Consider the following 12,360-nt stretch of genomic DNA (forward strand, 5'->3'; position numbering starts at 1 on the left):
AGGTCCATTATCTGGATCACCACGATCATGAATTGGATGAATCTAACAATGACATATTTTGTATTCTTTTATCTTTGGTCTGTACATTTTATTTCTTCAAATATCATTAGATGTGTGCTGTTTTTGAAGTCCAAATTCATGGATCCAAGGTGAAAACAGATTCATAGTAATTTGACATGTCTTGAATCCTAAATCTCTTGAAACTAGGGAAAACATGGGTAATGCTTGGACGGTTATGTCTAAGTTGTTGGGCACAGATTGATATGCTAAAAATACAACACACAAGTTAACGCATTAGAAACTTAGACATTTCAACCTGATTTTTTCTTTCTTTTATTTTGCTAAAATTTTGCTACGGAAGTCTTTCATATTTCTTAAATTCTCACATTCCATGTTGTACATGTGCAGTGCGTCTAAAGGGCTAATTTTAAGGTTAGCATTTTTTACACTAGTATTTGTTTGTATCCATGTCCTTGTAACATATGTGGCCACAAACATTGGGAGCGATAAGGGTAAACCTTGCGCATGAGTTACACCAGTGTAAAGCTCAGTTTTGCTTATATGAATGTATTGTTTGCAAACAAATGTTGTTACATGAATTTTTTAGGGGAAGTCGTTGCCATGGGAAAGAGTGTTGGAGAAGATCCTCCATTCCATTTGGATGAACCTATCGATTCAAAAGGTTGGGAAAGATATTGTAGAGAGTGATGTTAGGTTTAACCTCACTACTCTTTTTCAGTTAGAAGGCTGAAAAAATAGAGTTGTTGGTAGATGGTCCCCACCTGCTTATGGGACCATGGAAACCCAGGTAATGCGCGTTATGGAGCTGTTGTGAGGGATTGGGAGGGTCAAGTTATGCTTACTTACGCAAGTCCTTTAAGGGTGTAGTCAGCGAACTATGTGGAGTTTTATGCACTTCTTCAGGGTCTTTGACTGTTCAAGGCTAAGAACTTTGGAGTGAATTGTGTTATGGAAGGGGACTCTTTGAATGTTATTAATTAGTGTAACAATGAAAAGAAAGTCCATTGGGAACTAAGATCTTTTTTGTTGGAATCCATTGACCTCTCTCGGTCTCTTTCTATTTCCTTTGTTCATGTCCTGCGAGAGGCCAATGGTATGGAGGCTTCCCTTGCAAAACAGGATTGTTCTCTTGCTGATTTGTTGGTCTTTGATATACCTAGTTCTTAATTTTGTTGTATATTTGTGATATTTAAATAAGATTTTGGAACTTTCATCCCAAAAAAAAAAAAAAAGTTGCTACTTGAAGACACAATTTCAATAAATAAAGTCTAATTTTTTATTCGCTTAACCTTTCAATTTTCTTAAAGGGAGTGGTTGAAGTATTTCCTTTCAGTATTTGCTTTGTTAGAAGGTATGAATTAGGCTTATCCTCCCTTTAAAGAGGTATGTACATTTAGTGCGGGCACCATATGGCCTCAGAAGTATAGAAGAATGAATTGAAATATATTTCTTTTAATTTTTGGATAATTAAAGGGTAAGTCAATGGAGATTTGGGCCGTCTACCTTAGAGGAAAACGCAGTCCGAGGCTTAATCATAGGACTCAAGAGTACTACCGCAAAGGCCCATCCCATTCTCACCAAATCAATTTCAAAAAGTGGGTAGTTTTATTCTTGCAAGACCAACGTTCAAAGCCTAATGCTAAAAGATTTGAACCCTTGAAGTTTGAACCAATCTATATATAATATGGACAATCGTGCTAAAAAAATGTAGGCACACAAAAAAAGACGCAACACATGCATTTGACATTCTAGTCTTGACTAACGGGAAATTTTGTTGTGGGTTATTTCTATATTTGCCTCTTCGATTTGATCTGAGGAAGATGCAATTCATTATCAAAATAGTATAAATTTTATACCGTTTATGTTTTTGGGACTGATGCTCCAACTTTTGAGACTTGTAGACAACCAGAGCCCTGCTAAAATATTTCTTTTGCTCTAAAGCCTCCCAACACGCAATTGATTTGTCAACTGAAAAACCATTGCATTGTTGAGTGAGCAAATAGTCCTATTGTTATAAGCAGTTTATAAGGACAAACCATATGCAACTTCAGGGGTGGCAATGGGATGGGCCAGGCTGGGGCAGGCCAAGCGAAGAACTGTCTGGGCCTAGCTCTTTGGGCAACCCACGCTGATATAGGCCTGGGCGTAGCCAATCTATCCGCTATTCTGCCGGGCCTGCTGATAGGCGTCCACACACCGTTATTCAAGTGTGAGATCTATCCTCCCTACATATCCTAGGGCAATGGAGTTGAGTAACTCAAAAGAGTTTTTGAAGGCTTTACCACACCTTTGGAGCAGCTAAAGGACTATTATGGCCTCAATGGTTATGAAAAGACTTAGGAGATCGTTCAAAGGAAGATATCTTATGTAACATGGATGGCCTACCCTTGCTTAAAAGTCATCGCATGAAGAAAGATGATAGGTGGCTTGCACCTGCTCAAGGATGGTACAAACTGAATTTTGATGGTAGCTCCAAAGAGTCTGAACTTTTGGCAGGATGTGGTGGTTTACTCAGAGTGACCATAGGGGCTCCATCATTTTCTCTTACTCGCTGCCTTTACCACCTTGTCCAGCAGTACATGCGAAGTTATATGCATTGGGGCATGGAGTCTCTCGCCTTCAAGAGTATCACCGGCGTATCCTTATTGAAGGGGACTCCTCGACTGCTTATCACTTGGTGTAAAGACCCTTCAATGGTCTTGCTTTTTTAATCATCAAAACCAAAAAAAATGGAGTTAACTGTTCCCACTTAAAAACATGGGCAATCTAGAAAGGGGAATACAATTCAACTCCTTCCATCCATGGATAACTATGGCCCGTGGGTACTGAATCTGAGTACCTAACACCAAGCTCGTACAATATTTTCCTTTGAAATAAGTGACCAGATACTATACTTACAACTGAGTGTACTATTTAGATACTCTTGCCTAACATCCCTCATTCATACTTATATAGGTGGTAGGGAATAAGAAAAGGGTGGGCGGTTATAAAAGTGGACAACAGCTCATCATCCACCATCCTTGGATGAACATAGACAGTGGATGTTAAGTTCGAGTGCCATGTTCCATTGACCTACCAGGTACAGAATGTTTCCCCTGAAATAGTTTATATCTAGAGCACGTGGGCCTTTTTCTCACAGGGTTAACATAAGTATCTCAAGATGATGAGTTATTTCCAAATTAAAAGAAAAAAACATTCGAGGCCATTTACTCGAATGTTTGAGGAAGCAGAAGACATTCTTTGGACCATTCAATTAAGACTAGTCAACCTTATCAATTTTTTTTTTTTTTTGAGACGAGTCCCAATTTGAAGTAATAGAAACGTTTTGATAGATGGGCATTATGTGGTTTTGGACCAAATCTGTAGAACCTAGCGTTTTAAAAAGTTTTCAAATGGTTCTTTAAAAAGGTCAACAAGATCCCCATTGTTTTGCTTGGCTTGACACATAATGAATGGGAGTATCTTCTGTCGTCTACATGGAAGTTTTAAATTTGGCAAACTTGGAGGTTTAGATAAATTCCTCCAAAAACAAGATCCAGAAAATGCTTTATTGCATAGAACTAAAGCTTACCATAACGGTGGAAGACAACTGACGCCTTAACAAACTTCAGTTTAATTGATTGTATGTATTGGGAATGGGATGGAAAGTGTGCTGCAAAATGATCCTCCATTTTTGCAACCCTCCATGCATGAAGACATGCAGTATGCAGACATAGCGATGCTGCTCTGGTCATTTTAAGACAAGTAACACGCGCACAAAAAAAAAGATTGAAAATTTGAAACTACATAAAACTGTGTAAAATAATCTATAAAAGCACATAATTCCCACATACCACTTTACAAAAAAGAATAGAAATTTAATTTCCTTAAAGCAAATGGTATTTCAAACCCTTGGCTGTGGAGACCGTGCAGTTGCAGTTATGAAGCAGACAAGTAAAACTAATCCTTAGCATCCCTTTTCTCTGCATAGGAATGAAATAACTCAATGATCAGAAGGAAGCAAACACTGCTGATTGTTGCTAATAATGAACAGATCAGCAATAACCAAAGAAAGCGGATGTGCTAGATGAGCAGAAAGAGTGCACTTTAAAATTTTAAAAAGAAAGGGACGATATCAAACAAAGTGCAAACAGAACTTTGATTGTTACTTCCTCAATGAATGGAGATGTCTAAAGTAAATCAAGTTCGGAGTTCTTCACATTTATAAAACGATAATTGTAGACTGGTAGGATCTTTCTATCTTGTCAATCTTTTTATTGGTTTTCTGTCTCGTCATAAACTCGATAATCTTATCCTGATTGATTTTATTTATCATTCAAATAAAGCCATCTGAAGCTTTTTCTAATCAGCTTGCTGTTTATCACTTTCCGTATGCACACAAACCATTCGGCATGAGAGATAAACCATTAGTCAGGATCTTTGTATTTAAGGACAGGTTCATGAATATGTAAATGTATACTATGGCCTTTCATGTACTTTCTCATCACATATGCATTTACTGCATCAAGTCTATGAGTTTCCAAATAATAATGAATTGCCACCAAAGTTCAGTACCAAAATCATCCTTTTTGTAAACGCCGCCTTATTTAATTCAAATCAGTTCCAATATGCAAAATCGCAAATACTTGCATTTGAATAATACTAATAAACCTGCTAAAACTGATTAATGTATCACTTTCCCTTTTGGTCACCCACAATGAAGTCCCCTTTGTATTTATATGTTTTCTTTGGTAGGTACTGGAATTCTAATTGAAAACCATGCAGTCAAGAAGAACAGCTGTATACTCCTAGGATATGGTGATTAAACGGAATACATGTTACAGGGTGATATTCATTTGGAACCAAGCACTGCTACCAATCAAGCACCATCACTCTACATTACAAACAAATATCCTCAAAGGCCATATTCTCATCAAGATGCCAAACTTGGTAGAAATATTGTTCGCTCCACCCTAGACTCTTGGAGTTCCGAAACAGTTTTTCTATAATTGACAATTCAAGTCAACCTTGATGACTAGTGTACTCACCAATGACTCGACAAATTTGTGAACATAAAACTCGGGGTATTTAATATTATCACAGAAGAACTATCTCTGTGAACAAGTAAATATTGAAAAGGAAAATAGGTCCAAACATTTCTCCAAAAATTTACACCCATGATCTGAAACTCTGGATTGCTTCAACAGACCGATACCATGCTGACCAACAGAGTTTGGCCACACAACATAATAGATAGCTCTCCACTTCTTTGGTTTATATTATAAGATAGATATCTTTGGAAGCCAATAATCAACATATAGAGCATATGTTGATGTCTCAAGAGCAAAAAAACACAAGAATGCCCACCTTAAGACAATGTGAAATGAAAAGTTCAAGCTACCGTCGTACAACACGTCAATCCTTAACCCAAAAAAAAAAGTACAATACACAATAACTGAACAGTGTATAATGCAGCATTTACAGTACCAAATACTAGAGCACATGGATTAGCAAGAAGTGACCTATACATGCAAATTTCCCAATATTGAGACGGCTATAAGAGAAAACACACCTTGAAGTGACCTCTCAAACTTTTGCAGCTGCAAAAGGAAACCATGATTTGGAGCAATTTGGGGTCGTTTACTTCTAACAAGATCCAATGCATCTGATAAACTCATAGACCGAACTTTCATCAAATATGCGACAATGATTGTCACACTGCAAGGAAGAACATCATACAGAGAATGACTTGGCAAAAGATCACTGGTATGGACGATCATTATTAAAACCACACACACACATACATGCAAACAAGCACATGCCATGAGAGCAGGCTCACACAAACATGCATTTTTCAAAGTAGTGCAATGTCACATAATGTTACCAAAAGGTACAAATGCAGAATAAAAACCACCTTCTGGATCTACCAGCAAAACAATGTACAAGTACACCTCCACCAGCCTTTCTTGCATCCTCAATAAATGAGATGCATTCATCAAAGTATTGCTCAATATTTGTATCCGGGTTGTCTAACACTGATATCCATGACAGGGAACAATAACAGAGTCTTAGAATCTGAAGCCACATACTGCGAAAGCTACTGCCCTGAACAACACACGACAAAAACACACACATACAAGTAGACACACGAACATACGCAAGGGAAAAAATGTAGGGGTGAGGGTCTTAAAACAATAAAGACCATATCTTATTTGCGCAGGTTTTACTTCTTTTAAATTTAATTTCTTCCACCCCTTCAAATACTTCCAGCAATCATAAGTGCATTGATTGTTCCAAAAGACCAAAAAGAACATCATGGCGATCGGCTGAGGGTAAAAAAAGTCCAACCCATTTCAATGAAAACAATCCAAGTAAGATCATCTACACCATTCTTGTCACTTGTCGTATATGAAATCCACTAGGTTGACCTAGAGCTCTAGCAATATTCTTTGCAAAATATGTTGAGTTGCAAAGGATGAGTACCTTTCAAGTTCCAATGATTTTGGTGGCTGCACGCAAAAGTGCCTTCTAGAACAAAATAACTTTATAACCATTTTAATGTTAATTACAACTCATAATAGTAATGGTGATTGCCTGTTATACTCTTACAAAGCCCACACCGGTTTTAGAAAAGGGAAATGTTTCTATGTGACCCCAACAACATATAAGTTATATGTGACCCCACTTCTTAGCCGTTCAATCTGAATCGAATGGCTACATTTTTCATACCACAATGTCATGTCAAACACTTTTATTTTTCATTTTTTTTCTACAAAACTTTTTTGGATGAAATTTTGGGCATCCCATCATAAAATTAGGGTGAACCTGAAAAAAATAACCAAAAAAAAATATTTTATGTAAAAATAAATGACTAAAATGCCCCTGCAATTTTCAGGGGTATTATGGTAATTTATTTCACAGGAAATATTTTTTTAATAGTTTTATCATGTGTGCCCTTGTTAGATCTATGCATGCCCCAAATTTTGCTTCCATATTATTTGTAGAATAAAAATAAAAAAATAAAACACTATGATCACGATCTGACAGTTAAGTGCTAGCTTGTAACATTGTGACTCAAGCCATCTCAGCCATCTATTCAGATCTGATGGTTGAGATCAGGGGTCACATATATCATATATGTGGGTGGGGTCACATAGAAAGCCCTCTTTGTAGAAAATAGCTATTACACCGGTTATAGTGGCTGTTATTAATGGCAACACCTCTCCGAAATTTTTTTTTTTTTGGCCATTACGTCCATACCGTAGTGTACGTTATTCGCAAATGACATAGTTTTGATCGATGAGACTAGAGGCGAGAATCTAAATGTTTTAAAATCAAACGGACTAAGACCGAGTATATGGAATGCAAGTGTACTAATAATAGGAGTAGAAACAAGGAAATAGTTAAGATCTACAGTCAAGAAGTACTTAAAAGATATTGTTTTCGATATCTAGGGTCAATAATCTAGGAGAATGGAGAGATTGAGGAAGATGTTGCAAACAAAATTAGAGCTGTGTGGGCGAAATGTAGATGTACATTCAGAGTTTTATGTAAGACCAACAATGCTTTAGAGGACAAAATGTTGGGTGGTCAAGAAACAACACATCCATAGGATGAACGTAGCTGAGATGAAGATGCAGAGATGGATAACTGGTAAGACAGGATGAGTGGCAAGACAAGAAATGATAGAATTTGGAATGAATGCCTACGAGGGATCTTAGGTGTGGCTTCAACAGGCAATAAAATGAGGAAAAGTAGGCTTAGATGGGCTGGCATGTCCAGTAGACCTAATACAATATTGATTAGGAGGTGCGATTTGGTTCAAGTGGAAGGGTCTAAAAGGGCAAGGAGAAGGCTCAAAAGACGATAAAAGTAGAGAGAAAATATACGATGACTTTTGGTCTTATTGGGGGTGTGGCTCTTGATAGAGAAGAATGGAGGAACATGATTCATGTAACCGGACTCAAATAATTGGGATAAGACCTAGATGATGATGACACCCGTTATAGTGACGACTATTAATGGCGACGCCTCTTGGAAGTTATAAAAACACAGTATGGTTTTTCAAACCTTGTTTATATGTTTCTAATTTGTCAGAAACTTTGGGAAGCATCATTGATAGTCTGGCAAAGGGCTTCACTGCTTAAAAATTCCATGTGCCACAATAATTACCATGGCCCAAAAACTTGTTAAAAATTGACCACCAACTTCACTTACAGAAATCTAAACAATGGCAGAAAGTTGACAATAAAGCAGTATACTCGCTCAGCATTAATAGTTGGGAACTATACTGAACGCCTCAAGACCAAGAAATGTGAGTGGCCATGAGGGTCAACACCATCCAAACAAATATTCTAGTAGGTCAGGTCATGTTCCAGCAGGTGCCATTCTCTCTCCATTATCATCCTACCACTTGATTGGATGATGATGACACTTGTCCCCATTGACATCTCCAGTCATGAAGAGTATGGTATACTTCCCACAAACTATTTGCCTATGAATTATTTCCTGCTTTTTATTAAAAATATTCACTTTTGCAGATTAAGATATAAAGGAGTTGACTATGTGTTCCATATTGAAGTTTCCATTGTATACAACACAACAGAAGGAAAAAGATGAATGTATTAGTTCAAGTATGTGAATGGTTGAATATGCAATGAGCTAATAAAAAACCTTCGTGTTTTAAGTTTAAGAACGTTTGTAATAGAAAATTCTGGGCATATGTTCAACAAATTGCAGAAGAACTACAAAATATGAACTTATGTAAATAATATCTGACCTTCAATTTTCTTGCATATAAACTCATTTGGATATGCAGGATCCAAGGATTTAGCAACTGTAAGAATATGTGTAATATTCCGCTGTTTTAACGCATCCTTGTTAAATGCCACTCCAATGGAACCCAGATAGAGACCCTAAAACAATTTGTGAAAATGAATGTCAATAAATAATTGAAAAGATTCCATAGAAAAGTATTGTCAAGTATTGTCCATCAAAGGTATTGATTGAACACATTATACAATATATATGAGTAGTTACAGCACAGTGTGGACCCAAAACAATAAAAACATAAAAAACCAATTCCAACAAATGGATCCAAGCCTCTAAATCAACTGATCATTTTCAACTCATAAGAATACCAATTATCTAAGATAACAATGAAACTCAACCCAACAAAGTGATCTAGTCATTCTTCTTGAAAATGATAACAAATTGACCTGATCATAGATGTGAGGATATAATAGTAGCATTCGCCTCTTGCAAAGACTCTATTTACATGAAAGTGAAGAAGAAGCAAGATTCTGAACATATCCTTAAACTGAGGGTTCCAAAATGCAAAAGTATAGATGTAACAAAGCTGGAGAGTAAAACGAAACTCACTATTTGGGACAAAATAGTGACTGTGGAACGTTACGAGCTAGATGGTCCTATGCAGGGCCGATGACCAACTAAAATACAAAGTTTGCGGTCTCCCTCCTACCGAAGTTGGATCCCCGCAAATATGGCCTCTAAGGGTGGGATTGAAGTCACTTGAACGTCTAGCTGTCTCACAAACCATGGCATGTTGTTTATTTCTTGCCTTGTAATATATTTGAGCTTCTCTAACACATGCATGTCGCTTAGTTACACTGTTCCACTAGCTTTCTTATAGAATTGGAATTGTTTTCATATAAACATGAAGTTTCACTCTTTGATTGGTATTTTAACAATTATTGGCTTCATCTAAGCCCTTATTATAGCACAGTTCACAATAAATTTTATGAAGATAAATCAGGGTTTCTCAAGTAAAAGAATAATGAGGAGAAAATTTATTAGTTACTCATATGCATTAGAAAAATATAATCTGGCTTGCCTCCTTCAATCAAAGCAAGCAAGTACATAAAGATAAGACATCTAATTTAACAAGAAATTGGTCACAGAAAATGAAGGACACTACAATTTCCAAATTATCTGAAAAGTACCGGTTCAATTTCGCAGGGCACGTTGTCATCCCTTGCAAATCTAGCAGAATAAAAAGCTCGTAAAAATGTGGCAATTTTCTGCCTGTACATCTCATCGAACTCAGCCATTGTTGTGGAGGACAATAAGAGGCAATGTCTCAGTGCCGGTATCAAGCAGAGGAGAAAAGCATGCCCAGTACAATAAACTTCCCTTAGTTAGAACTTGAAATTTTCAAAATAACCGCTCTTCAAAGAGTGCAAGGGCATATAGACTTCAGAATGCACTCATAAGAACTCGACCTAATTACCTGAACACACAGCATTAGATTCAGGATGTAGACAGCTTCGGAAACAAGCCTTTTGGAAGGAAAGAGATTAAAAGTTACTCCAAATTTTTAGAAAAGAAAAAAAGGAAAAAGATAGTTCTCCTAGTCTTCCCAATGACATTACTATCAACTTTCAATCAACAGTTCTCTGTTTTTTCTTTCCTTCGCACCGCCAACACACCCCTCCCCCGGCAGGGCCAAAATTTAGTACCCTCAAGAGTCGTAATATGTGATGCGTTTTTTTTTTTTTTTTGGAGTGCTAGTAATTTGTTAGAGACGAAGGATGCTTGAAAGTAGATTATGTACTCATACAGTTATCCATTACCTATGAAATAGGCCATATGCATTAAATTTGTTCTTTAAGGACTTAAGTGCCTTATCCCAAAGCCAACTCTTACAAGGAAGGGAAATATAGAAAGGGTGCAAAACAAAAGTTTGTTTACCATGGGTAATAATCAGGATAAAAATGCAAAGGCAAATCAATTTTTTCTAATTATTCATTTATACCCTGTCCTCAGCTTACTAATGCATACAAGCCAAAAACAACTCAAAAACAAGATCTAAGGATTTTGTTGCACTAGGCAGTAAAAGAATTCCAGTACATTCTCCATTGCACAAGAACAAAAGAAAAGATGTGTCTTGATATTCTGCAAACATTTTCACAGAACAAAAAAATGTCAAACCAATTTCGCTCCTCCAGACAAACCAAAACACCTAGCAAAATGAAGATTACAAAATTTCCATGCATAATGAGTAATACAATACTAATAGGTTATTTCTTCTTGCCTTCATTGATGCAATGTCGCTTGCAAATAATGTATAACATCTCAAGGATAGTTCATTATATGACGGTTTTCGAGATTGTCTTAACCTTTTTTGCGATTGCAGGACCAATCCCTTATTGGGGTTTCTTATTGGATACAAATAACCAATTTTTTACACACATATAGCCAAGGCACCTTCAAATTTATTTTAACTAAGAAGCCTTCAATGATTACTGATAAATCAAAAAATAAAAAAAGAAAATTAAACCAAATGACCTTCGATGCCAATTGCAACCAATGCTTTGGAATGGGTAAAACAATTTAGAACTCTAAATATAATCTTCCGAAAACACCCAAGAACCCCTCCCAGCACTTTGATGAAATAATGCCCAAATAACTTCTATCAACCTCACTAGCCAATTGGACATGAACATCCCCAAAAGAGAACCAATAAAACACATGGAGGCGACTGAAGAAATTAAATGAATATGACCAAAAATTCCAGTTCTCAAATTCAAATTCTCAGCAAAAAAATCACAGAACAGGAAAATGAATCCTGAACCCAAATTTATTTAAAAACTAGACAAAGAAAAAGTGGCATTGTGAAATAGAGAATAAAAGCATCACATAAAACCAAGGAATTGTATTAAGATTTCAATTGAAAGTCGGGCATTATTTTTTTTCCATTGGGGCATTTAGCTGCAGTCATTCCAACTTCTTCGAGTTATAGATCCAAATAAACAAAAATTGTGCAATGAAACCCATTTATAACCATCTATTTTAGTTTTCTTTCGGAATCAATGATAAAAGCAAGTAATAAAATCCAATTTAACAATTGTTTTATCTGTTTGTTGTGATTTAATTCAGAAGAAGAGAATTGGGTAAAAGGGCCTAGAAAGCACCTTACCTTTATGGAGTTAGCAGGAGAGGCAAAAGGTAGGATCTGTTTAACTACCGAAATGAAACATTAAAAATGCGTCTGGGAAAAGTCCATGCCCTTTTTATAGAATAAATTTCTACATAGTTTTACATTTAATCACTCGTTATCATTACTTGGTTCAAAGCGAATCAGTGACCCAGATTGGCTTGAGCCAAAAATCGTGTTGGATGATTGGTAACCGATCAGTCGTCTATTTAAAAATATATATATACAAATTCAAAAAATCATTATAATTTTTTAAAAATTTAATTTTTTAAGTTTTTTACAAAAAATAGTGACAATTACATTATGAATTGAATAAAAAATATTTAACTACTAAAAAAGTGTGATTGTTTTTGTGCCTATTAAGTTCACTTATAGTCAAAATAAAATTTAAAATACAACTCATG

General features: G+C 36.1%; 1 protein-coding gene across 6 annotated transcripts; it reads right to left on the reverse strand.

The window, feature by feature from the left end:
- Positions 1–3,786: 3,786 nt before the first annotated feature.
- On the reverse strand, positions 3,787–12,152 carry MKP2 (MAPK phosphatase 2). Of its 6 annotated transcripts, none has more exons than XM_088850733.1 (6): positions 12,072–12,152; positions 9,963–10,249; positions 8,780–8,915; positions 5,915–6,035; positions 5,573–5,718; positions 3,787–3,983 (listed from the first exon to the last, which is right to left on the reverse strand). In XM_088850733.1, exons 2-6 carry the CDS (start codon positions 10,068–10,070, stop codon positions 3,961–3,963), a joined length of 534 nt encoding a protein of 177 aa, XP_088706859.1. In that variant the 5' UTR covers positions 10,071–10,249; positions 12,072–12,152; the 3' UTR covers positions 3,787–3,960. The 6 variants fall into 6 exon arrangements, 3 of the variants coding, with proteins under 3 accessions (XP_088706859.1, XP_006850767.1, XP_088706860.1); XM_006850704.4 differs by having other exon boundaries at positions 11,939–12,151; XM_088850734.1 differs by having other exon boundaries at positions 11,934–12,151.
- Positions 12,153–12,360: the final 208 nt, after the last annotated feature.

Source organism: Amborella trichopoda, chromosome 1 (assembly GCF_054954075.1).
Source record: "Amborella trichopoda isolate Santa Cruz 75 chromosome 1, AtrichopodaSantaCruz75HAP2 v2.0, whole genome shotgun sequence".
Lineage (NCBI taxonomy): Eukaryota > Viridiplantae > Streptophyta > Magnoliopsida > Amborellales > Amborellaceae > Amborella > Amborella trichopoda.